This window comes from Manacus candei, unplaced genomic scaffold (assembly GCF_025592945.1).
Source record: "Manacus candei isolate 608988 ecotype Guabito, Panama unplaced genomic scaffold, ASM2559294v1 h1tg000028l, whole genome shotgun sequence".
NCBI lineage: Eukaryota > Metazoa > Chordata > Aves > Passeriformes > Pipridae > Manacus > Manacus candei.
In genome coordinates, this window is record NW_026138076.1 from 19,720,772 (window position 1) to 19,748,239 (window position 27,468).

The window sequence follows — 27,468 nt, forward strand, 5'->3', positions numbered from 1 at the left end:
TACATCAGAAAAATATTTATTCAAAGAAATAAAAGCACTAGTGATCATTACAAATTCGATATTTTAAAAATTTAATGCTGTATAAACATACATATTACTCCTGGTATCCATAAGTCTGCACAGACCAGATCTCACGACCTGTGCTTTCAGGTATTCTCAGAGGTGGGCTTGATGTTTTCAACAATTTGAAGGTTTCTTCAATTCTGAAAATAAATTTTGTTCACATATGCTTATTATAATCAGGTAAGAAATTACTGTCTTGCCTTTAACTTTTTAATTATCCAAAATACTAATATATAGCATGAAACCAAAAGTTTTCTCTCATCCTCCCTTTTCCTCTGCAATTGATTTGTATTTTAAATGCCTACCACATATCATAAACCTTACATACACATAAAGAAAGAGGCAACCCAAACAACACAATCAAAATCACAGAAAAGGCTAGACATTTTTACAGGCCAGCCACTTACAGAAATCTCTTGCTAAAGAAACATTATACAAAAATGCATTTCTCTTCAAGTATAATAAAAATATTTCTTACCAAACAATTTTATTACAGATCTCAGGATCAGTATCAAATACATCTTAATAAGTTAACATAATTCTTAAGCTGAGATTGGTTTTACTTTTCCTTAAATAATAAAAAGTAGAGTTAAGATATGTAGTTATTTTTCAGGAGAAAAGTTGCAAGTACCAGGGAATTCTTATCAGAAGATAAATACTATTCCTAATTTTTGTCAACCAAATTCTAAACACTCTTTAATCTCTATTTAATACTATTAAGAATGCTTTCTATTGCTTTTTAGAAACCAAAACAGTGACTCATCCCACAAATACAGAACTGTAAGTGGATTTATTATCCAGTGGAGTCATAAGGAAATGCCACACCTGATGTAGAGACCTTTGAGGTTTGGAACACACATGTACATTCTCTATATGCCTTAGTCCAATACAAATCCCTCCTGGGAAATAAATTCCTGCTGCCCTTTCCTATTACTTACATTTTACTTATCTTTTCCATTCTTTGTCTTATTGTCTCCTACAATTTAAAAGCAACAAAGTTAGTGAACTCTTCAAAGCTGACATTCTTCAGATGGACTTTCAACTTAAAGATTCAGAGAAAATGTGACTTTAAGCACTGTTTACATATCAAAAGTATTTTTATGAGACAGACCTAGATGTAGTTTTGCTTAGTTTCCTTGTTTTTCACTAGTAGTATATACAACTAAAACCAATGCTTACTTGTTCTCTTGACCTCAGAAAGGAAATCAACCAAGCATTCCCCAGTTTTACTTACCTTTGAAATGTCTGTCAGATCATGAGAATTAATGGTCATGGCTTTGGGAGATGGGTTTGTGGATAATAGTGAACTGCATCCAGAGGACTGAAGATGACTCTCTGGCATCTCCTCATTCCTCTCTGTATCTATAGAGAAATACTCGGTTTTGTGTCACCTTTGCCTTTTTGCTCCCTTTTGCAAGGTCAGCTATCAAAAAACTTGATTTACAGTATGTAATAACAGAAGAGAATGCATTGTTTAGAGCGGGAAAAGGAAAAGCTACTATAAGAGTCCAAAATAGGTTTCTAATCTTTTTAAAACAAGATAAATGCAGTATTACTATGTATAATATATACAAAGCAAATTCCAAAAAGATTACTAGGAAGATTACTTTATCCTGATTCCAGCAAAATCAAAACTTACGAACATCTGATTACAGTGTCAACTTTTAATAGTAATTCCATATAGTTTACATTATTTTTATTGTAAACTGCCTGTTCAAACACATCTTTAATTTGTGCTAAGTAACCTGTCTTATAAGTAGCAGAAACATTATAGAAAATTATCACCTTCTTGCTTAGCTTAAAATTTGTATCACGCTCTTGCCGTTTTCTGGCTTTCCTCCCCTTGGGACAACTGTAGCAACCATTCAGCAGAAAGAGACTTTTTTTTTCTGTTATATTGGGAAGGCTGTGTTATTCTTTGCAATTTCAGATTACTAAAATTTGTGAGGGAAGAGAACTTAGTATCTAGGAAAAAGTGTTCCCATGTCCTTATTTTTAGTAAGGTCACCATCAATGCATCATACCTTTGGAACATGCTTAGCTACACTACTGTGTCTAAAAGTCATATCAACTAATTTTAAGCAATTAAAATTAAAAATTGTTTCTTCTGTACAGCTGTGATTTCTGAAGAGCACTAGAACCAAAAAGAGCACGAAAGCATTCCTGCACTGTACATCTCAGATAAAAAAGTTAAGATTGGCCCCATAACTTGTATGCCTAAAATTTCTTGAATTTTAGAAAAACAGGAGTAACAAAATCAGAAGAACTCAAGAAGTTTGAAAATATGAAAATTCTCTTTGAAAGACCATCTGTTTACTGATATGAAGTCCTTAAGTGTCACTAACAAACCACTAAACTAACAAAATGAAGTATACATGTTGCAAGCTTTCCTGTAAAAGGAGGATCCCATTTCTGAGACTACAAAATAAAAACAAACCTTGACATAACCAAGAAACTGCCTTCCTCATTTCCATAGAAATTTCTGAGATTCCCTTTTAATTACAATGCAACAGGCCAACACTAGAAGAAATGGAAAACAGCACTTCCTCCTTAACATTGGTGGCAGGAATAACAGTTGCCACAGGGGAAAAAGGTCGAATCAATGAAGTGAATGATGCAAGCTTAGGGATAAAGAGTTATCGTTGAGGAAGACAGAAAAATTACTTATGGCCTGGGCAATGTTTTTAATTTCTTTCCCACTTAAGGCTTTTTCATTTACTTCTTGTATGTTATCAAAATTAAGATGAAAATGGAAGAAAAAGATTTTGCCTTCCTGCTTAAAATGAGAAATCTTAGCAAAAATGCCAGTTAGATGGTTGTTAACTGGTTCAAAGGGATGAAATATAGACAACATTCAGCAGTAGTTTGAAAAAGAACACAGATTATGAATAAAAAGCCTCTGATTTATCTTGAGTCCCATTATAAAACTAGAAAACAGCATCATAAAACCAGTGATAGCAAAAATAATTCCTTCTGTGCTTATGAATAGTGTATTTTCAAAACACAGTAACTGCTTTAAAGTCCAGATAACATTGTCTTTCACTACCTTAGCAACAGCATCTCAATTAAATTTATATCGTTAATATTTTGAGTAGCTATTTGTAACTATTAATTACTAAGCTAGAGTAGATAAATCTTCTGAAGAACCAATTACAGACAGGAAGTGATGAGGACGTTAAATTCTAATCTGCAGTACGGATTTAAATTCAGAGGTCACTAAATTGCAATTATCTACTTAAAAGGAGTATTTTAGTCAAGGTCAGCAAGAAGTGTTTAGCATATTTATGTTAATTAAAAGGAAAATCATTAATACTCACCAGGAGAAACTGGAATGCTATTGGAAGTACATGTCCAGCTTACATTGCTGGATTCTGTAGGTAAGTCTCTCTGAAATACAAGTTTACTGCATTTTAGCCATACACCCTGTTTAAATCATATTTTGACTGAAGAAAATTATATTTAAGTACTTACTACGTATGCATTTGCACCATCCAGTCAAGTTGGCACTGCACAAATGTCTTTACAGGATTAAAAAAATCCAACATTTCCATACATACACTTCATTTAAAAAGTAGTCTATTTCATGGAGTTTTTTTTAATATCAATATTGCTGTTTGTAAACAGGACAAAAACAGGCTAAAACATAGTTCATATAACTTAGGTATGAGTGGAACAAATAACCTTAGTTCTTAGCATGCTAATCATTTTATCTTGACATTGGCTGCCATTAGTTTAACAAAGCAAGTGTACCTTCCACTGCTGGTTGATATTCAGAAATGCAGTTCTCAGTACTAAAAAAATAGCCTGTAGATTAAATGAACCTCTTTCCACTTAAATGCTTAGAACTTAGAAGTCTATCCTAAGCTAGTTTCCCAGACTCCTAAATGAGAGAATGCTCTTTTAAGAAAGGTTCTCAGTTTAAGTCAATCTAATTTAAAAAGGCTGTTCATAAGCAAGGAAACATTAAATGCTTTTGAGTGTACTTTTCTAATTTCAAAGTTAAAAAACACAACACTCAAACAACATCTAGACTATTTTTTTACCAATGAGTTATCATTATGATTTGAAATCTCAGCCTTTAAAACATATTGTTTTATATACTGAAGTCTATATCAGTTAACAGGGGAATATTATACCCAAATAAGTGAATGAGTGAGAAATAGTACATATGGTGTGGGAAGATGCTGGAAAAACCTGTAATAATGGATATCTCTTTTAAAAAAATACAAAAATAGATATCTCCACTGTCTACGTTTAATTCCTTTCACTGAAATGGATTTGGTATCTTTCACACTTTCCCAGAGCTAAATGCACAGCTGTTGCTACTTTTGCAACAGCAAAAGACAGATCTTAGAGTGTTTCTGCTGTGTTGGCTAGATTCCAAAAATTCCCCAAAAAGTGCAAGAATAAGACTAAAGAAGTAATTCTGAATTGTTTCTGTGTATGTGAAGCACAATTTGGATGCAATTTCATCAAACAAGGAAGCAGTAATTCTGTGACCCAAAGGATTATTTCTTGGCAGTTTTCAAAAGCCTACTGGGAAATAGGGTTTTGAAGACTATATAAATATAGATATACATACATACATACATACATATATATACATATACACATACACATGTATATATATGTATATATGTATGTGGTCTTACATATATATATAGAATTAGCTTATTTTGCTTTGAAAAAAGACCAGCAACAATGTCACACAGTAACTACATTTGAATTTGTTCCTGAGGGTGAATTCTTTCAGTAACATGTAGTATAGAAATATAATTACCTCACTCAAAAATTTTTCAGTGATATTTTTGAGAGTATTTTCCAAACGCTATTCCAACCATGGGAACAACTGCAATAAACATGTCACTTAAGTAATAATAAACCAAATTTACAGAAAAAAAAGAACAAGTCTAGTCTGAAACACAAACTTTCCTGGGCTGCTACAACAATCTCTTAAAAAGAATGTATTTGAAACAGGACCAAAACCTTGGTGAACCAGGCTGTTCACCTGAAGGCCTCCTGAGACTGCTAGCAAAAGAAAACACTGTCATTGGTGGTGTTATATGGGCATATGTCTACTGATAATTAAATTCCAATATCCATAAGAAACTGATTTCAGATGGTAAATCACCTGAGCCATTGCTGACATGAAACTGTTTAAAAATGTGACTGAGAACATCGATCCTTTCTATTTGAGCCACAGCCTTTAGCAGTAATCTTGTGATCAGTCTGAACACTTACCCATTTCAAGACTTTGCATAACTAGCACACTTTCAAGGCACACAGTAAAAAATGTCTTGTATACAAATATTAGCAACATTTTCAAATTTGTGGGTTCAGCAATACACACAAAGCTCCCAGTTAAGAATAAATTCAGCATTTTTACATCTGTGGAGAAAAATCCAACTATTTTCCACAAGAGTTTTCAACTTCTGGACAGCATCTGACAGTATGTGAAGGATACAGATGAGATGCATATGCAAATACACTTTGAATTTAAGCATGTGATCAAAAAATTTATGCTATGGTTCACTGCATCTCGAAATACTTACATATGTATTTAAATGAAATTATATAATGTGCACACAAAGAGTTTTGAACTGCATGAAAAATAACCCAGTCTTAATGCAACATAAGACTTGATTTGCTGTGCCAAATGTAGCTACATCACAACTGTAGCACTTTCACACATTTAAAACTGCAACAAACATCATAGACAAGAAATAGGAAGTGGGGGAAGAGGGTGTAAACAGGAGTAAAAAAACATCAATTACACTAGAAATTTCAAGGAGCCACAAATTAAAAAAAAAAAAAGACTAAAATAAGAATTAACTCTTTAATTAATCCCGCATTTTCCATTGCACATACCATCTATTTTTGTCAATGTCAGTTGTATAGAATGAAGACTGCATATTCAGAAGTCTTCAAAAACTTCCTTCTATAACTCCACTAGTAAATAAAAACACACCAAAGCATAACTAATGAAAACGGGCTTAGCTATTCCTGCACAAACCCAGTTCCCAATGGAGAGCTTTGTTCATAGAGCATGATAGCACAACAGAACTTAACAAAAAAAAAATCACCATCAACTCCATAAACAGCACTTCCATTCAAATTATGTCTTTAAAACCAGTAAAAGGCACATACAGGAGGTAGAAAGAGTAGAAACAGACCAACAATGCTGAGTCTGGGCAATTTTTGTTATAGCATTAAAATAGAAGTTAACATACCTTTTTGGATTGTAACAACAGTTCTGTTTCAAGAAGCAAAACTCGATTCAACAAGTTATTCCAGTCCTTCTCATCTATTATCACCTTTCCTTGCAGTTTCTCTTCTAAAACTTGTAGTTTATCTTCTATCCAATCTAGCTTATGAAGCTTTTCCTGGCAATCAGCAAGCTGACTCTTTAAAAACTCAATCTCAGAATTACCTTCTATGACCTGAAAGTATGGATAAGAACATCTAATTTCTAATTTCAAAACATATATAATTCATCATTTAATCAATCAAATTAAGTGCAATCTTCCTCAAGTTCAGTAACTGCATCCTGTTACACTAGAAAAATATTTTCCTTTAAGAATTGTCATAATATGCCTATCCATGGAACTCAGCTTTTAAAAGAAACTGTTGACAGAACTGTCTCTTGAAAGGTCAGTTCAATTTAAATGACTTTTCTTTTTTCCAATTTTTTCAATACATTTATTGTATAACTATTAGTTATACTTAAGGAGCATCCAGCTATAATGTAAAAAGCTTTATCCCTTCAGAAAAACCCTGTAAAAAAACATTAAGAATACATGCAGAGAGCATCTTAAAATAAAAGTTCTTACTTGGTCACATTTAACTTCCACAATATCATGATCTAGGCACAATTCCTCCTCGTTACCCCTCTGTGTTGGAAGGGGTAGTGGATGAACGTCACCACTAACTTCATTTCCTGAGTGTCGCTCTACTAGAGGCTTCTTTTGAGTATGTTAAAAAACAAACAAAGAAAAAACCCCAACAAACTGCTGGTGTTATTCATTACAAGAACATTTCAATTTATTACCCAACTAATGACACATAAGATCTATCATTTTAGTATTTATTTAAATATGGCAATCTTATCCCAACTGGTTACAAAATACAGAAAGCAAGAGCAGGCAGTTCGATTTAAAAAAAATCATACAGACTTGAAAGAACTGTAAAACAAATATGCAAACACTTTATCATATACACTGTGTACCCTGTTTCCCTTCCACAAACAGTAATGAATGAAACGCAATCTCCTTTCATAATGTAAGGGTTGTTAGATTTCTAAGTGTGGATTGGGAGGTATGTTAATACATCTAGCGAGATTCATAGACAGTTCCAACAACAAAACCATGACTAAAAGATTCAGAACAAACAAAAGTTTAACTAGGAAGCTCAGAATTCTCTCTTTCTTGACAACTGTCACCAAAATAGCCCTACAAGCTACAAATTTAGTTTCCTTTGAAGGCTTCCCTTAGAGAAAAAAAAGTAAGAGAAAAAAAAGTAAGAGAAAAATTTTGCAATTCCTTCTAGGTGGATTAAGTCCTTTGATCCTGCCACAAAACAAAATAAAATTCTTAATCATTAAGAATGCACAAGTACTAGTTTTGTGCAGCATCTTAACACATACAGATTCCTAGATGTTTTAGTGAAGCTGAAATGCTCCTCTTCTAGGGAATTCTTAATATGCACTATATATCCCCACTCATTTCTACCATTAAACAACCAGAAGAGAAGACAAGCCATTTCAAATACTTTCTTTGTGAAGTTTTCCACACTGATAAAAGCAGTATTTTCCTTCTAAATAGAAATCACCAACTTTGGGCAGTCATAGTCCTAAAAGTTTTGTAAAACTTTATTTTGCACCCCTTTAGCAGAAAATATTAAGAAAGCTGCCTCCTCTCCACATGTCAAGAGTAGCATAATGCAGAATCATTTTTACTCAAATCATAATCATTTTACTCTTGTAAAACCAAAGCCAGGAGACATTAAGAAATCCTTGCTGAACAGATTCAAACAAAAAGCAAAAAGTGGTCTGAAAGCTGAGTTGACAACACATGCATTAGGCCAAGTACACTTCATTCTCCAAACACAATGTAGCTTCTTTTTCTGATTTTACCTTTTTTTCATTGCTGTCCCTCCATTTGATACAATTCAAATGACAAACAACAGCACTAGATTATTACCACCAAGACTTGGAGATCAGCTACTCAGTAAAAAAGGCAATATCCTCTGTATTTCAGCCATTATTTCAGTCAACCACACTTCGGGGAAAAACGAACAAACAAACACCAGGTCACCTCAAAACTGGTTTGATTAAGTGTTAAAATCTAAATAAAAGCACAAATTCCATCCAGAGTGTGAAATGCTACAAATGAGATTAACCTTTAGACACAAAACATAAAAGTTATTTTCATACCTGTTTGGAATTCGGAGCGCTGCCACTAGGATCAGCAAGGCCTTTACCACAATTTGACCATATTTCATATTTAAAAGGTTTGAGTTTTTTCCTTGTTTGGGATTTAACCTCCAAAGTGAACAGAAGAAAATAAGATAGGAAAATTTTCCAGGATTACACACCCCACTTTTTACCATCACTAATAGTCAGAAATATTTCATGGTGCGCACACACAAAAAAATTTAAACCTCTGTAGTACAATAATGTCTAAAAAAAATTATCCAAATTTACAGAGAACACATATGCACAAGTGCATGCCATATTTATACACTCATTAATGCCTATGCAAAGTTGCATCAAAGGTGGCTGTAAAATAGAAAAGACAACTTGCACCAGAGTTGAAATGCGAACAAATAGAAAAAATTGTAGTTATGTTCCCAAAAGTAGCAAATTAAGTATACAGAAGCTCTGAAGACTGTTATAAACTCAAAGGAAACAAAATCCTGTAAAATAGGAAGACTGAAAATTCTTTACATTAAAGCACAGACTGATACACAACATACACTGATAAAAATAATGCCTTAACAATGTAAACAAGTATCATTGATGAAAATACTCAGATTTGAGAAACGAATATATCACTGTAAAGACACCAAGTACTAGATATATCTTCATTCTAATATTTTTTCCATTTATACTTCAAAGAATTGGCAACTTCATATCTTGAATGATAGCATTCAAGCATCTAACAATGGAAATTCATACTAATTATCCATTGTTTTGTCCATCAGCGATGCTGCATCTTAAACAAACTGGTCTTCGGCTTCTACCTGCAACATCAAGCATGTCAAAAGAAACTTATAATAAAGGTAACCTTTTAATCAGTACCTTATTAGAGTTACTCAATTCCTTATGTTTTTTCACCACAGAGTTGATAATGTCACAAACAATCTGCATTTTTCTTTCCGCAAAGCCAAACTGAAGAAATTGCTCTTTTGTTAAAATTGGTTTATACTGAAACTGATCTCGAAGAAACTGCAACAAAACAGGAGTTTACTTCACTTTCAAAATCACCACACAATTTGCTGTAGAACTGGCATGGTCATATTCTTGTTTTACTACAATCTTTTCTTTCATTCTGCACTTCAACAGTTAAACCTTTTCTCATTTGATTATTTATACATATATAAATGCATATATAGTTGTTTCTTTTAACTAGGCTTTAAACATACTTCCTCTTCTAGAAACATTTCATTTGCATCACCCTTCTGAAGTTTAACCCACTGTCTTAAGATTCATTAAATAAATTACTGTAGTAATTAATACTAAAAAATTTAAAACAAAGATTTTCCAAAGTGACTGTGCAACAAAAAGTTGTTTCAATCTCAGTAAATGCGTCAGAGGGCTACGTAAAGCTGCCCCAGAACCTTTCTGTAAAGCAGTCTCTGTGCTCCTCAGATGGAAACTAGTCTGAACTAGCCACCATTTGTTAATACATCAAGCCACCTTTTCTAAAAACATGCTTATGGATATTTTAAGGATAGTTTAAAGTTATTTTCAATCAGTTAAGAACTTGATTCCAACTTATAAAGTGTTAAGTATTTGAGTTCATAGATTAAAATGGCATAGCGTTTTAAAATAGCCATATTTCTTAATTGTGCTTTCATTACAGTTTTTTAAGTTTTATGTGGGGATTTTTTGGTGGTATGATTTCTTCCAAGGTCACTTCCATAAACCTTGTTAGGTAATAAATATTTTGGTATTCTTTAAAACAAAAAAACATATTACTGTTTCTGCAACTATCTCAAAATAGAGAGACCGTTGGCTAACACCACCCATCCTTATTTTCATGAAATCCTAAACCCTTGCCACACAGTGACTTATTACTCATTTTAACTCCTAACAGAGCTACAGTTCACGTTTGTTGCCAAAAATTTTCACTTTCTAATAAAACTCATAGCAGATGTTTAATTTTTGTGAGACTATACTCAAAACTGCATTTCTTCTGCAAAGAACACAAAGACAGATACCTTATAAACAGCTTCAATAAAACGCAAGTCACTCTTTGCTGTCAGTTCCACATCACACTTTACCAAAAGCTCTGCTATGCAGGTTGAAAAAGAAGTAAAACAATAGTTGATGATAGGTAAAAATGCAGCTGGATCACCCTTTACTAACCTATTAAGAAACAAAAGTATTTTACACAGCAGAAGATAACAAAAGCCTTTCATTACATGAATTCAAACATTTAACTTGAAAGGCATTAATATAGCCAGCAAGTTATATCCAAGTCTCTCTTTCATTTTAAGGTTTTTTTGTTCAGGCATATCTCATTCAGTAGATTTTACTGTTATCTGTATAATGCTCAAAAAAAAAAAAGTTCTTGTGATCTTCCTATAATTTAAACATCGACAGGTCTAAAGCCCACCAGCATTTTCAGCTCAACATTCAACACCTTTTTTTAATCTTTACAGGATGAAACTTCCTGAATGAAGTTTTGCAAGCACTTACAAAGAAATTACAAAGGTGAGAGATTAACTGAAGAAAAGAGAACAGCAGAAGAGCAAAACAGTGATATACTTCAGGATTATTCTAAGGATTGCTCAGAGGAGGAAAATTGCACCCTTTTGTATTCCACTTCCCATTCACCAAACCCCAGCTTCTCGCAGACATATGCTCTGCTTACTCATCACTATGTGTAATGCTAATATTCACACACAGCTTGTTTACACATCTTGCTGTCATCGTGTATTAGCTCAAATTTTCACACTGCCACTTACACTGTATAATCCACATCTCTGGGATAACTTAACAAGCGAAGTCCTTGTTCCATTTTTCTTAAACTTCCATTTAGGTCTCCTGTTGCCATTATTCTGTATGCTATTCTTCTTTCAGTATGGAATAAATGTAAAAAAGTACATCCCCTTTAAAAAAATAATATACACAAAAATTACAAAATGCAATAGAATTACCACTGAAATTCAAAGAGTTTTGCTCCCCTTTCTAAACACTACTATTTCCAAAGCATTACAATACAGCACAGAACTACAGTTCGATACCAATTAATACCAGGCATTATCTTCTTTCATTCGAAAGAGGATCAAGCAGTAATCCTCAATGTGATCAACTACCAAAGAGTTTTAAAGGTATCTGAAAACATAAGAATTAAGAATTTTGTGTTGGCTGAATCCACTAAAACTGAATGAAAACAAGTTTCTTGGCTGTTTCAAAGGAGCAGAAGTTCCACAAGTAGTGAAAAGCTTCTGCATTCTTCAGTTTAGAATGCTTCTTTTCTCCACCTGGCCCTAAGATCACTGGCCAAAAGAGCAATGTTTGGCTTTGTAGACATCAGAAGATAGGACTAGCAACTCATCAGATAATATTTCTCTATTTAGACAATTTGTTAAATACACTTAAAATTGTTAGGGGGGAGGGGGTAACAGAGTGGTTAGATATTTAGGCAAAATAGTTTATTGGGATGATAACCAAAAAGTCCTTGTTTAACTTCTACATTGTAACATACAACTTGAGAATCCACTTTTAATTTATTGTAAGCTTTGCTTTGCGGAAGAAAGAGACTTTAGAATCTAAGGACTTGGTGCAAACTACAAAAAGCTCTTTTCCTGGAGAACTATCCCACAAGGAAACTGAAGACTGAAAAAAAAAATAAAAAAGAGAATCAGCAAAGCATGAAACCACCAACATCCAAATCAGTTTTTAGATCTATCAAAGGCATAATTAAATACAGGAAGCACCCACTTTTAGTACGTACCAAACAGAACTGATTAATAAATTGTCAAATGAAAGAAGAGAAGACTGGGGAGAAAACAAGAAAAAAAAAATTAAAAATTGCCATAAGAGATCTAAAAGTACTGGCAATTCTGCCCGGCTGGCATATAGTAAAATGAAACACCTGAAGCAGTACCTTCAAGTATCAGTACTAATAACTATCCTTGAAAATAAATTTGTATTTAGAGACAGCCTAAATATACTGTACCTTGCAACCATTTGTTTATATGTAACCAGTATTAGCTCTTCTCCAATACAAAAGTTTAAGAGCACAGACTGGATCATAGCCCAGCTCCAAAGTCACAACTGAAAACAAATGCTTGCATCTTAACAACCTGGAGAGACTGACAGAACTTGAGAAAGCCTATCAGCAAACTATTAAAGTCAGTGTTTTTTGAATTGTTTAGAGGAGATTAAAAAAAGCCTAAAATCTGAAATTTAAAAGCTGGCACCTCTCAAAGAACATCCTTCCTCACATCCTCAAGATCTGCTTGTGACTGGCTTAATCCTCTACAGTACTTGCCACAAAAGCCTCAGTTAAAGAGTAATGACTTCAGTTATTAAGCCTTAGAATAGAAAATCACTGTTCAACTTCCTGCTAGAACCTGGGAGATAATTGCTTGCCACTGTCTCCACTGAATTTCTTTTCTTGCCAGATAACAAGTACTTTGAAGCCTACCAGTCCAAGCAGTGAAGGGGCATTGACAGACAACCTACAAAGGAGGCAACGGTCTCAAGAGACAGTTAAGGCTTGTATTAATGGTCTGGGTTTGTTGAGGGTGTTTTTCTTCTTGTGCTTCTCTGGTGTTTAATCAGCAATCCTCTAGATCAAGCTCTTTGCATGTGTTCTGCCCTTCTTAAAGTATTTTCTTCCTATTTAATTATGGGGTTCTTTCAATTTAATTATTAGGTTCTCAGTTATTAGTTGTGCTAAATGTAAGTACACAACACTTGCTGTTGAATGTTTGGGACAATTTAACCAATTTGTTTGGAAACTGAGGTAGCTATTCTTCCTGCATTACCTTACAAAGTGATCCATCCTATGGTTTTGCCAGTGTAACTACATATTAAGACAAGTCTCAAAGAGTCTGATATAAAAATGGAGCTCTAACCTGCAATGCAAGTACTCACAGAAGATACTCTCACAGGAATTTGTCTAATCATACAGGCCATTTCCCAAAAGTATTTACAATCCTTTTTACACTGGACCTCTGGATGTAAAACAAGCAACTACTGTTACAATAAAACAAAAAAACTGCTATTACTACTACAAAACAAAATAGCTTGAGGTCATAAAAATAACAGTGAAGTTGGCAGAAAATCTTACAACACCGTAAAAAGTGGCACATAGCTTATGCCTGTAGAAACTCATGATGGAACATCTACACAACATTGGCTGTCCAGAATAAAATCGGTACAACAAAGTTTTAAGATATGATAACACAGAACTGCAAGTGGATCAAACAACAATTCTTGAAAACTGCACATGGTATTCAAAGAATCAATGTAAAACAAAAAAAAAAAAAAATAAAAACCAAACAAATAAAAAACAAATAAAACCAAACAAATAAAAAAACAAACAAACAAACAAACAAAACAAAACACCAAAACCAAAAAAGAACCAAAATAGCTACCCCATGCAGGTTACCAAGTATCTCAACACTGTAAGCATTGTCTTTGAAATGCCTAACAAAATAGGTTTGTGATTTCTTCTAATTTTATCTAGCCAGTCCTCTCGCATGGGGTGGGGAACTGAGGGGAAATAGCACCATTACGCAGAGACGCAAAAACGTCACCGACAAACAGTGGATTTCGCTATCGTGCCAGATACCACCGTCGCACTTGGAGCACACAGGCAACTCGCACAGGAGCGAACCGCACAAGGAACTGCGTGTCATTGGCTGGCTGCCCTGGGCGCCACCGCAACTCCAGCGGGAAAATCGCGTGTCCCCGCCAGGACACGGCGCAGCGTGCTGAGGCGAACTCGCCAGAGTGGGACTGGGGCCGGCTCCACATCCGCCCTCCCTAACTCTTGGACAGGCCCCAGGGAGAGGCAGAACCCTGCGCTTGGAGCCGGCCCGCACGGCTGGGACAAACCCCTTCCCCGGGAGAGATCCTGACGCTCACCCGCGCCAGGCGCACCCCCCGTGGGAACCCCGCAGTTCCCGCCGGGAGCGCCGCTGTTCCCCCTGGGAGCCGAGCCGGGCACACACTGAATCTGCCGCCGCGAACCCAACGGCCACTTCCGCTTCCTGCGCCCCCGGTGACGTCACTTCCAGCAACAACAGCAGCCGTCAGAGCGGCCCAGTGGGGACGCGGGGCGGCGGGCGCGTCCTCCTGCCGAGGCTCCCTCCCAGCCCAGGCTCCCTCCCTGCGCCCCTCCGGCTGCCCCCGCCTCTCCCCGGGGCCGCGCAGCCCCTTCCCGCCCGGCGCGGCTCTCGCACGGACGCGGGCCGGGCTCGTCGCGGCGGCGGTGGGACCCGGGCTGGCTCAGGTACGGCCCGCGGTGCCCCGGGGGGCGGGCGGGCGGCCTGGCCAATGGGAGCGGGGCCTCGGGGGCGGCCCAATGGGGCCCTGGCGCGGCACCGCCGGGAGCGGAGCGGCCTTTCCGGCCGGGATCCCGGAGCCCCCGTGTGAGGAGGGGCGCGGCCCGCGGCGGCGGCGAGCAGCGCGGCTGCGGAGCTCCTGGAGACGCGGGGCGGCTTTGGGCCTGCGGGACGGGCTGTGCCTCCGCCCGCCAGCCTGGTTGCCCGGAGTCAGTTTAAAGCCCTTTAGGACTCGCACGGTTACGGGCCTCGGTTACGAAGGAAGGAACGTTCTCCTGTGGGGATGATTGTGGCTGCAAAACGGCAGCCACAGGGCTCGGTTGCCATAAAGCGGAGAGCATTTAGATCAAGAGTGCGTGTTGGTTTTTATTTAACGAAGTAGAAGCCGGTGCTAATGCATCATTAATCAAGATTGCTTTTAGTATCCTATCGTGCTTGTCAACACTGCTAAAGAATTTATTATGTAGTAGCAAAGTAACATGAAAAAGACGCAATTAGAATTTAAATCAGCCTTTGATAGATACCAGACAGAGCCGGAAAAGATCAGCAATTTAGAAACAAGCTTGGTTATTTTTACTGTGATAGTTTTTACAGCCAAGCTATCAAGGTTTAAATTCCTAGATGAAGTTACATCATTGGAAGTTTGAAAACATACATATGAGTGGCCTGTTGAATCTGGAGATTGAAAATGTATGTTCAAAATAATTTAAAAATGTATTTCTGGATACCATTACTTAAAAGACTTTATTATAACAATGGGATTGCTCATCTTGCGTTACGAGTGAGTTCTGAAAGCGTTTTTCCTGAATTACTACAAAGCTGAAAGTAATTACATGATGAGGAAGATTATATGTGTTCTAACAACTAGCATATAAGCTGCTGAATAGCTACACGGATATTGGAGCCTTGTGGATTTCCAGCAGCTGGTTCTAGAATGGTTTAAATTGTGTCTCACTTTGTTTCTTCTCTAAAATTTTTTCAGTTGGTCCTTAAAGTAGCGAATGTATTTTTTAGTCTTTTTTTACATTACAAAAAGGGTTTTTATACTATCTCTGCAGTGATGTCCTCTTTTTAAGTATGTGAGTACATTATTCTGAAGGATTTGTGTTAGGACGCTAGGCAAGAAAGCTTGAAAAGATACTCATTCTCTTGTTTCTAAGCACCCAAAATCCTTACTGCATTATCCTTGAAGTCATGAAACTTTGTTTCAATGTCAGTCACAACCTCATCTTGTGTGCTACCCAATACTCAGGGCATTTTTGTTTTTCTTTGTATTTTATAGTGCTTCATTGACGCTAAATAGGATATTTTTATTAAATTTTAAAGGAAGTTTAAAGATTCCAAATGTTCTGAAGCTTGAGGCTTCCTAACTTGCATAGGATATAAATAATATTTGGTACTCTTTGCAGAAGCTTATTGTTAATTTTGTAACTCTTCAAGCATGGAAATTTTCGAAAAAATCCAGGCTGTTTTATGGGTTTCGTTTTCAGTATTTTTTCAGTTGCTTTATGAAGACAGATGACATGGTCACCATAATTTTGACAAAACTCACTTTTTATCTATTCAGATCAGTCCTACAGTTTTATTTTGCGGTGTGTGCTGAGTCTGTCTTACAAACGTTTATTAATAGCCGTCAACATTTAATTTGGATTTTATGTCCAGCAGGCTCGCAGATGGGTCAAGGACTCTGGAGAGTTGCTAGGAACCAGCAATTGCAACAGCAAGGATACAGTGGACCAGGCTATCTTACCAGAGAGCATGGTAGGAGGGTAGCTGCTAACGTTTCCAATACAAGCCATCGCAAACAAGCCCAAGGAGGCATTGACATCTACCACCTGTTGAAGACAAGAAAATCTAAAGAACAAGAAGGATTCATTAACCTGGAAATGCTACCACCAGAGCTTAGTTTTACCATTTTGTCATACCTGAATGCAACTGACCTCTGTCTAGCTTCATGTGTCTGGCAGGATCTTGCTAATGATGAGCTCCTCTGGCAAGGGTAAGCATGAACAAAAAAGTGTGACCTGGACATTATAAAAATAATTAGATTTTAAATTTATCTCAGTAAGTGCTTTTTGGCACTCTGACCTTAGCAAAGGATTCCTGACTTAAATGAGTTTTGACATAGAGGAAGCATATGTAGTTTAAAAATGTGTTATTCTGGATTTCTAATTACTATTGGGTATTTTTGGAGATTACTATGTACACAAGTGTATTTGGCACAAGTGTGTTATTACACACCTATTGTTTGGCATATTATGGGGAAAATAAACAGGACTTGTTTTCACTTTGGTATTAGCTCAAAGCACATCTCAAATGTTTGTATTATTTCTCTGAACTTCAAACCAGTGTCTAGCTTGAGCGAGGAATGCTATTCAGACAAACTTCCAAATGAAAAGACAGGATAACTCATCTACTATATTTGTCTTAGAGCAACTTAGTATATGTTTTTTTGGAAGACAGTTATGGAGGTGGGGAAAAAAAGGCTGGGTTTTCTCAAGTGAAATGTCTGCAGTCTAGATTTAAACACATTTATGTAAAACATGTGCAGAGCTTGTATGTCTAGGAACATTCTTTCATACAAAATACCGTAATATCAAAAGGTAATTAACAATATTTTCTTTGATATTTTAAGTTTTACAACACAAGGAAAGACTCATGAAGTCATACTTATCTTCAGAGTAGATGGTTAGCAAAACTTGTAACTTCTTTCACATTTTCTTACCTATATCTGTAAGTTAGGGTTTTGTTCAGGTTATTTCTTTTGCTTTCACTGTGCTCTACATCTCTTCCTTTCCTTGTGTATTTCCTTGCCCCTTTGTGTTTGAATTAAGCAGCTTCCCTTCCTATCCTGCTTTATGAACCTAGCAATAGGATAATGCAATATAATTTCATAGTCACAATGGTTCTGCTGTTGGGGATTGTTGTATTGACAGGAAATAGAAATTCCAGTGAAGGATACCAGTAACCTTCTAAGTTTATCAGTACACATTGTACTGTGCTCACTTCTTGGTACCAAACCCACCCTAAGTACAAATAAATTCCCTAGGCTCAAGCTTGAAGATACTAGAGCTTCTTTGTTGTATGCAGTATATATTCTTAACATACAGGGGCAAAAAAACTCCAATGTATTTTCCTCAAAGTTCATTCTGGAAATAGTTCGATCATTTCTAGTGAAATCTTTCCAAATAATGGTCACATTCAAAGTATGCCCTTTGGTAATGAAAATGTGTCCTGATTTAGCAGATTAATAAGAATCTCAATTTGCATAATCTCTGTAGACATCTACAGATCTTCAGCATTCCACATGTATTGGATGCATTTAAGCTTTGGCAAGTCCTGTGGCTGCAGTTCCAAACTCAGTCCAAATAAGTCCCAGGTCTGAACTGAAAACAAAGTCTGTGCCATGTCCTCCTTGCTGGTCCTAAACATTGTGCCTAATTAGTTACAAAGCAGGTGTGTTGAAGCAAAACTACCAGTTCAATAAGGAATCTAGAGAGCATAGAAAATGAAAGTTAAAGGGGGTTTCAGATGGTGTCATCAAGGAGACTGAGATGAAGGACAGAAACCAATGAAACTGAGGTACAGAGTCAAGCTGAGATGGAAGGGAAAGAAACTGAGAAGTTGTAGAAGATACAGAGGGATGGGGCTAGATCTAGTAATTAGGACTGGCCAAGACATGAAAAAGAAGATTCTGGTGGAAAAGGTGGGGAAAGTGGTGAGTTAATGGCATCATTTTGTGCAGATGTGGTGTCCCCTTCACTGCACAAGAAAAGAAACAGTGTTTTATTTGTCATAATACTGCAGGAGGACAACTCCTCACAGTTCTCATTCAGATACTACCAGGGCCAGAGGTCTCCACTGTGTAGATTTCCTTATGATGCCACCTACTGGGATATGTTTCGAGTTTGCACTCAAATACACCAAAACCTCTGTGAGAAGAAAACAATGATCATATAATTGAAGATTGTGGCAACATACATGTAAAAGAATTAATAACTGAAAGAATTAATAACCTATTTCTAACTTTTCCTACAGTTTGAGTATTTAGCTTTGCAGTGTTGATTACATTTTGCTTCTGTAAAATATATGAAATTCAGAAAAGAATTTTTATAATAGACTAATTCTGTTTTCGTAGGTTGTGTAAATCCACTTGGGGTCACTGTTCTATATACAATAAGAATCCGCCTCTAGGATTTTCTTTTAGAAAATTGTATATGCAGCTAGATGAGGGAAGTCTCACCTTTAATGCCAACCCTGATGAGGTAAGTGAACTGTTGATGACAGTAATACACAGTTAAAATAATTGTGATTGTTTTTTTATAACTATAGCTATATAAAAAACAAGTTTTAATAAGTGTTTGTTTTACTGTAGGGGTGGTTAATACTAAGCTACTGCCCTATTCTGGTCGTTTTTGAGTATTGTAGCTGTGCACACCATTTACATGACTTGCCTCCTAAGTACTCTGTACACCAGTCTGACCTATGGATGCCAGAAATCCATAACCACGAGGCACATATCCTAACTGAAGAGACAGCGGTGAATTTTTAAAGGATAATAATACACTTCCATAAATTAAAATACTAAAATGCTCCTACAGAGTATGAGTTTGGTTCCACTTCAGGTAAAGTAGAATGAGGTATTAAGTCTGACTACTTCTATGACAATTACGTTTTGTTGTAAGCGACTTTTACTTAATTTCCACTATCAAGGGCAAATCTTGAAGTATTATGGGAAAGATATACTGCTGAACTATTCTGAAGTTCAGTTTGATTTGATTTCTGTGGATGTTTGTATTGCATAATCTTTATAGTATAGAAAAACATAAATTTATCTTCAAAAAAAATACCCCATGTCAAATTGAAAGGTTTGCATTTATTAATTCATGTAACTAACTGGAACAGTCAGTTTCTTCTTTCAGTCCGTCACCTTTCAAAGAAGAAAAGAGTATGAAAGTAGACAACTTTTGCCTGGAAGATATGCAATTAGAGCCCAAGTGACAAAGCCAGACTCCTGCTTAATGTTTTGTAGGAAAAGAGGGTACACAGTGCAATACTGAACAAAAGTAGCATTAACTTCCTGCATATAATTCTGCATACGCAAGGAAGTGGTGATTGAATAAATCCAAAGTAGGAAAAGGACTAAGAGATATGAAAAGATATACTTCTAGAAGCAAATTGCACTCTGCAGATATGATACAGAAAACATGAACTTGTTACCACAGGGTGAAATAAATAAAGCAGTGGTATAAATCATTACAATAATGTGATTGTGCTTAAGTTCTTGCTTTATCACATATTCCGCTTGATCAAGAGACCACTACTTTTATCAAAAATTGGAGTATTTTGTAATTTCTCCCATACAACTCTGCCTTGAATTCTGATACACAGTGTTGAGATATCAGCACCTTGCCACTTGAGTGATTAATATTGATTTTCAGCAGAATTTTCGTAAATTTAGTAAAAAATATAAAGGTTTTCAAATGAAATGCAGTATTTAGGTGACTTAAATTTTTTCAATAATATATCAAGTTTTAATTGGTAGCAACTTTGTCCATCCAAATTTTTCTTTGTATTTCAGTTTAACATAATTTTTCACTTAACTATGTGAGTTTATAATGTGCTGTTATATTTCAACCATATATAAAGTAATCTCCATATGTTTAAAGCATTTGGAGCCTTCACAAAAGGCACTTAATAAAAAAATCCATTATTTTTAAAGGAAATTAAGATCTGCAGATTAGAGCTAACTTATAGTATACCTAATTTAGGTATTAACTTTATTATGCTCCTCTTGCTTCTTATGGGTTCATTATGGTTTTATTGTACAATAGTAGTACAAACAGTCTGCTTCAATGAGAGATGAGAACCTCAGGGTATCTCCTAAGGGCTCTGTTCCTCTCTCCCTGTGGAGCACCATAGCCTGGTAGGAACCATTCAGGGCCTGAGTTTCAACAATTGCTTTTATCGTTTACAATTGTGATATTGGCAGAATTATTATTATAAGGACACTGTGACTGGACTATATGATATGAGGTTCCACTATTACAAATTGTGTCTCCGAATTTCCTGCCAAACTCTGCTTTACATTTGATAACAGACCTGATCAAATTACTATAAAAATAGGAATACTTACAGCCACAGGAGCAAGATTCTCCAAAGGACACCGCCCATGTCATGAAAGTGGGTAACCAGGCTCCACAGCAACAGCTCCAGAGCTAGCGGTGGCTCACGGGGTAGGGAAGAGCATCTACACACTTTGTGGTAGGATTCTCTGGTTAGCCATTGTTGTTTGCATGGTGTTGTGATATCTGCTGTAATTTAGTGTGTTGATTGTGTGCATGAGCTTGCATAATTCATAGCAAGTGCTCACATTCAGCTGAAAGGATGTGCCTAATCACATTACACATAAAAAAACCCTCCAGTGCATGTTTGGGTTGGGGTTTTTTTTGTTTGGTTGGTTGATTGGTTGATTGGTTTTGTTGGTTTTTTTCATATGGCGCCACCATTGTAGCCAAGATTTTGGAACCCAGTTTTTTGTTGTTTCTTTGGAGAGGGGGGAATTTAGTGTCAGTATTAACACATGAGTATGAATATTACGTTGTTTAATCTGCCTATATGGTCTCTGCTGTATTTTATTTTAAGGGGAGTGTATGGTGTATGTGAAATATTTCTCATGCAGTGCTCATTTCATCTCATGTGCTTATGACTCAGAATTTGTAAGCAACCGGAAGTTATTTCCCACTGTTTTGTATCCAGTTTCTAACTCCCTACAAAATATATTGTTAAGTTTAGTATGTGGAGCTATGCTGTGTAGTTAAAATTGAAACTGAAGGTACAAAATAAAATCTTTTGGTCAGGAAAGATCTATTTTTTTTTCATCCTGTCAGTCTTTAATGAGGTTGTGATTTCCTTTATATAGCATAATGATAAAGTTCAGTAAGACAGTACTTATGCTAAGCCTGGCTTTCCACTCTTCTGATTGTCTTCTTCACTATCAACTGCCCTTAGTTTTTGTCAGGGAGGTCAGTTTTTTCTGACCTCTTCCTCATTTTAAATGATTTGCCACTTGTATATAGCTACCTTACCAGACTTTAATTATAGTGTGTAGATGGTGGAATGTTTACAATGCTGTATATTTCTAAGCAGGTTTTTTTGAAACTTATCCTATTTCATTATCATTTACTAAGCAAGCCAATTTTTAGATGCACTGATTTATCTGTCTGAAGACTACCAGAATTATGTGTATGCTATAGGGGGAAGAAGTTCTTTTGTGTGATTTATCAAAAAAGTTGGAAAGGAACATACAGCTCAAACCTTTTGAAAACTCTACATTAAAGTCAGAGAGGTTTAATCTTGTTAATTATTAGTTATGGATTCTGTGTAATGTGGAAAATATTTCTGTGTTCTACTTGCAATTTCTGCCATCATAAGTTTGTATCACTGAAACTGTATTTTAAAGACATACAGTGAAAGTGACACTGAGGTGTATGTTATATATTGTGTCCACGTTTGTCACCAAATTACTTGATTCATTACTTAGTAAAAGAATCTTAAAAATTTCTAGTAGAAAATATCTCATCTGTACTGTGCATATTTTCCAGAAGATGCACCATGAACTATATAAAGATACTGCATTTCTCTAGAAAAATGGGAGCAATAATACCATACATGTCTAATTATTATTTACTAATAATGTTACTGTTACCTAGAATCCCCAATAAGAAATTGGCACCCTACTATGCTATATACTCTCTATATAGAATAAAATGACAGTCACTATCTCCAAAGAATTTAAGTAAATAATTAAGCTATTATTTAAACTTGAATTCATATATTTTCTCAGCTTTTCTTTAAAAACGTTTTAATTTTGTTGGTGATCAAAATCACCTTTTTTAAATACAGTACAGACTAAAAAGAAATGAGCACTTCGTTGATACTTCTGTAATCCTACCAAAATGTAAAAACTTATAACTTGCAGTAATATAAACCATCTAAAAATGTTTATGTAAAGAGGCTACTAGTGTTTTCCTTAGTCACCTTTAAAAACTCTTAAGCTAAAGAAATACAGCATGTGTAAAGCCATTTATGTGAAATTTGAAATATTAAGTGAAATTTGTCTTTATTGACAAATGTATTTGTCATATATTTTCCTGCACTACCTTTAAGTAGGCATTAGATAAAAAGCTTCATTGTTTCCTGACTGACTTCGCAAACAATTCCATTTGAATATGAAAAAGAGAAATTATTTATATATGTAGAAAAACACTGATTCCAAAATTTCTGTGCCATTAACTTAGAATATGTCTGGTTTGTTTTGTATGCATATATAAACAGAGGTGTCAAAAGCAACTACAAAAGTTTTAATGTTGACTGCTGTACTGAAGTGTTCTGAAAGTACTCCTAGCAGCGAAGAAAATAAATGCAGAAATGAAAACAATACTGAAAAATAAAAGTTTTCCATTTTAGGTATCCTATATGGATATAAACGAATGCAAAGGCTCTTGGAAACAGGCAGAAAAGCAAGCAAGGAGCATCAGTGCTGTAGTAGAATAAGTTGGGAAAACAAGCATTGTGTGCATGGAAAAAAAGGAGCAACTGTAAAAAATAACATACTGAAATACAACAATTGGCTTTTGTTGTTACTATTAGTCTATAATTATGATTGTTATTTGCATATGTAATTTAAATCAACTCTTCCATACGTTGATATTTTATCCAGAGCTGTCTGAAATTCAGTGATAATATTCTTGCCACAGAGGCAAGGTATCCTTGAGGCATCTCTCCTAATTCTCTAATGCTAAGAACGTTATAGTGCTCTGAATCAGAATTAAAAGAACATACTGTATGTGCTCATCCCTCAATGTCTCCCAAGTGTTAAAAAGGCCTCTTCAGACCCAGCAGAGTGGCACAGATCTGCCTACCTGACTGCAGTCAGATGTTTCCTAAGGGAATCGCCAGCTGACTGATAAATAATCTTAGTGTAGGTTTTAATAGTGTGTAGAACTACTTATTTCAGCTAGTCTGTATGCCACAAGTGACCACCCTAGCTACCAAAAGAGATCTATTTGAAGCGTGGTTTCTGAGAAAGTTTCCAGGCAGTATTTACAGTGCTACAAAAAGCAGATTCAATGACATGCTGTAAATCTTGTAAATGAACTTCATTTGCTGGGAGACAAAATTTAAGAACTTAACAGAGAAATCAGGTCTCTGCTGTTGCAAAGTGTTTTTGATAGCTTAGAATGAAATAAAAAGCAACTAAAAATGATGGCATGTGGTAAATATCATTTATACTCTGTTTGCTTGTGAAGGAGTTGAGGAAAATGAATGTGACTGCATTCACAGTGAAAGATATTATCAAGAATTAAGTATGGTGGGGGGAGAAGGAGGGAACTAGAGACAGGGAATAAAAATGCTGTGCAAACACCTCGTAGCCTATCAGGTGAAGATTGGATGTTGAGTTGCAATCTAGTGCATGAGAAAGAGGATGCAGCATTTACTGTCACAGAGAAACCAACCCATTGTCTGTCTTAAAGAAGGTGTTATTTTCATTCTGCCTCATCTATGACATGCCAGGTATTTCCTGGAAGTGTTGCAGAAGTGTTTATTCGTTGTGGCAGGAATGCTACTCAGACTTCCTCACCAGGCTTCAGTTGGTACTACCTTAAGCAAATACCCGTTACTGAAGCAAAAGTGTAAATCTCATTAAGTCGGGATATATGTAAAGATGTTCTGCTGCTCATCTTACATAAATTGCCAAAATTCTTGAGGAATTAATACACAGTTGTTTATTTTAATCTCCCATTTTTAGTTTCTTATTTAGCTCTAATTCAAAAGAGTACTTAACGTTATGTTGTCCATCCATGTTATGGACAAAAATATGATCTAATTTGGACTGAAATGTGAATTTATAGTGCAATACATGCTTCATTACAGTCCTAAATACAGATTCTTTTAAAATTGGATCCTAACATTGCAAGATTTATTTTTATAAACCATTTTTTAAATGAAATAAATATATACCAATTAACAGATATTTTCTATAAATATATAAGCAAAAATTATGGACTGGTAAAAATAGCTAGTTAATATTACAGGTTTTTCTTGGCTTTTCACTTTTGTTCTTAAACATATTTTCTAATTACTTTTTTTTTTTTTTTGCTTGATGCAACTGAGGCTTTGCCTTACCAATCTGCTTCTTAAAATGCTCCAAACCTGCATTCAGTCCTTTATTTCTTTTTGACACAACATTGAAGAGTACTGGGAAGTTTAGCTTACGCACTGAATGACAGGTTGCCCCTACGTCTTTATAGATGTAATGTAAACTAAAAGGGCAAACTTGCAAAGTATTTGGAAGCCTGATATCAGCGGGTTTATGAAAAAATATTTCAGAAGTATTTTAAAGATGATTTAAGTTGTGCCCTTGGTACACTGTTCTGTGCAGAAATGCACCGTCCTACATGTTCTGCATTTCAATGTTATTCTACAGTCAAGATATATTGTACTTAAGCCTTGTAACAAATGCTCAGAACCGCTCTCAGCCCCTACCAAACTGAATTGGAAGAAGTTGGTTAGTTATTCTCAGGTTTAGATTTTTGTTATTGAAAAATGTGAACGCTTTTTAAATCCATTAATTGGGTTTTGGTTTCAGAGTTCATAAGGGAAATATTTTTATGCTTTGGGATATTTCAATGACCAGAAAGAATCCTGAATATCACTGAAATACTTTAAAATTAAATTTGGCATGTTTATTCTGCAAGAAATGTGTGCTTGTGGAAGTGTAAAATTGTGGAAATCATAATATGAATATGAAATATATACAATTCTGTGTTTTTAAACTAGTTTTATGTTAGGCATAGTGTTCTTATTTATGTGTATGCATATTTATATATGTTGATATTTACCTATGCTTTGAAATCAGCGTGCTTGTGTTTATTTGCATTATTACACATTTAAACAAATGCATTTAATGCATCTATTTGAATGTGATACATCGTATACATGTGAGAACATTACTGTTTTAATGAAAGATATTAAAGACTAAACACATTATGGCTAAGATTTTCTTATTTACAAAAGTTATGAAATTAACATTATGGTCCCTGCAGCATTTTAAATACTATTACAAAGTATGAAAATAAAAATACTCATCTACACTGTAAAGAAATTATTAAATAACCATCATTCTCATTATAGGGTTCATAATTTAAAATTTCCTACTAAGACTGAATGTAAAATCTCAACCATAACAATAAATTGTTTCTTTGCATTTGATTTATAATTTTAGAGTGTATTGTGCATGTTGAAATGTGATTTAGAGGAGGAGGGATCATTCTGAAAAACAACCCAACTAATTAGTAGGATGACATTCCTACATTGTAAAGTACAATACTTGTTCCCAAATACATTATGAAGATTAAACAAATTTATATGTACATGTATTTTATCTCAGGGAGTCAACTACTTTATGTCCAAAGGCATATTAGACGATTCACCAAAAGAAATAGCTAAGTTTATCTTTTGCACGAGAACACTAAATTGGAAGAAGCTGAGAATCTACCTTGATGAAAGGTAATTTGAATTTCTCTTAAAACATTTTTTATGAATTTTCAATGTATAGCACCATTCAACAATATTTTTTTTGTAGTGATGCAATTTTAAAGTGTAAAAAGGCAAGAAAATGCAACTAAATGATGCTGCTAAATCTGAACAGTTATTCAGTTTAAGTATTTATGTGACTGTAACACGTTATAAGAACCCTCAAAAATACCACCTATAACAATTAGTCTCACATCTCAGGATTTTCCTGCATTTTTGCAGTTCTGGGCATAAATTGTTTTGAAGTTATGGTGAGCATTTAAACTGCGCAGGATAGTCTTTGCACTGTTTAACATTCAGATTTTCTAGATATTTTGCTGCTTTTTTTGATTTGAGGGGTTTTTTTTCCCCTATCTAGTATGGATATTAATCAGACAAATTAGTTATCACTTTACCAAGGGTTGATAGATTTTTAACTAATTTTGAATCACCTAACCATTATTTGATTGTCTGATATTTCTCAACTGCAAGTCACAAACACCTCCTAAGATGCAATGGTGCATCCTCTTAGAGGCATCATGAGCTGCAGTAAGGAACAGTCTCCCTGCTGTAGTGTGCTCTTCTGTCTCTACAGTGCTTTCTTATGCCATCAGATTGAAGTGGGACAGTATGGGGAAAGAGGAGCACCAGCACTTTCAACAGAAGTTAAAGAGAAGGAAAATAATAAAGGCATCTAAATAGAAATGCTGCTGTCCTTCTGTTCGTCCTAGCAGGAATCCCCTCCTGCTCGTCATCCTCTTGAACTTGTACTACTAAAGGAATAAAAGGAGTTATTCTGTAGTGTTATCACCACTGACAGTCCTGTGCTGTAAAACTTCAGATTATCAATCTTTTAGTCAATAGAAAATACACAAAACCATTTAGTGGATGAGATTGCAAGTTAATATTAGCAACTACTGCCATTCATCTTCCCTTCATAAACAGTGTATTCAGACACTAAAAATAAAAACCAGTTTTCTAATGTTGAAACTCCCATCTTAGTACTGAAAGGTCTAGCTGAAGTCTGATTTTAACAAGACACTCCTATAGCAGCTTCTACTTAGGCACCCAAATGTGTGACAC

The 27,468-nt window shown here is 35.4% G+C and overlaps 2 protein-coding genes across 10 annotated transcripts in view; one reads left to right on the forward strand and one right to left on the reverse strand.

The window, feature by feature from the left end:
* On the reverse strand, positions 1–14,525 carry CEP44 (centrosomal protein 44). 6 transcript variants are annotated; one of them, XM_051790196.1, is made up of 12 exons: positions 14,390–14,506; positions 13,394–13,495; positions 11,254–11,397; positions 10,504–10,651; positions 9,362–9,508; positions 8,495–8,602; positions 6,894–7,022; positions 6,294–6,503; positions 3,381–3,450; positions 1,298–1,425; positions 1,002–1,039; positions 1–203 (listed from the first exon to the last, which is right to left on the reverse strand). In XM_051790196.1, exons 3-12 carry the CDS (start codon positions 11,340–11,342, stop codon positions 95–97), a joined length of 1,176 nt encoding a protein of 391 aa, XP_051646156.1. In that variant the 5' UTR covers positions 11,343–11,397; positions 13,394–13,495; positions 14,390–14,506; the 3' UTR covers positions 1–94. The 6 variants fall into 6 exon arrangements, with proteins under 6 accessions (XP_051646156.1, XP_051646154.1, XP_051646158.1 ...); XM_051790194.1 differs by having other exon boundaries at positions 6,894–7,025; XM_051790198.1 differs by lacking the exon at positions 13,394–13,495 and having other exon boundaries at positions 6,894–7,025; positions 10,504–10,577; positions 14,390–14,525.
* FBXO8 (F-box protein 8) overlaps positions 14,514–27,468 on the forward strand; it is a 22,064-nt gene continuing 9,109 nt past the window's right edge. The window contains exons 1-4 of one of the 4 annotated variants that reach the window (XM_051790215.1): positions 14,514–14,756; positions 16,471–16,807; positions 18,947–19,073; positions 26,261–26,379. In XM_051790215.1, coding sequence (XP_051646175.1) covers positions 16,482–16,807; positions 18,947–19,073; positions 26,261–26,379 — 572 coding nt within the window. In that variant the 5' untranslated portion in view covers positions 14,514–14,756; positions 16,471–16,481. Of the gene's footprint in view, positions 14,757–14,898; positions 15,161–16,470; positions 16,808–18,946; positions 19,074–26,260; positions 26,380–27,468 lie in introns of those variants that run through there. The other 3 variants (XM_051790213.1, XM_051790214.1, XM_051790212.1) reach the window with 3 other exon arrangements.

What these genes read in the sequence shown, in the direction of transcription:
- CEP44 (XM_051790195.1), bottom strand. Translation starts at nt 11,342, where the DNA reads ATGGCAACAGGAGACCTAAATGGAAGTTTAAGAAAAATGGAACAAGGA. An exon ending in ATCTGACAGACATTTCAAAG is followed by an intron (nt 1,040 to 1,297) that starts GTAAGTAAAACT and finishes TTTAAATTGTAG; the next exon opens with GAGACAATAAGACAAAGAAT. An exon ending in ATGGAAAAGATAAGTAAAAT is followed by an intron (nt 204 to 1,001) that starts GTAAGTAATAGG and finishes ATTTATTTTCAG; the next exon opens with AATTGAAGAAACCTTCAAAT.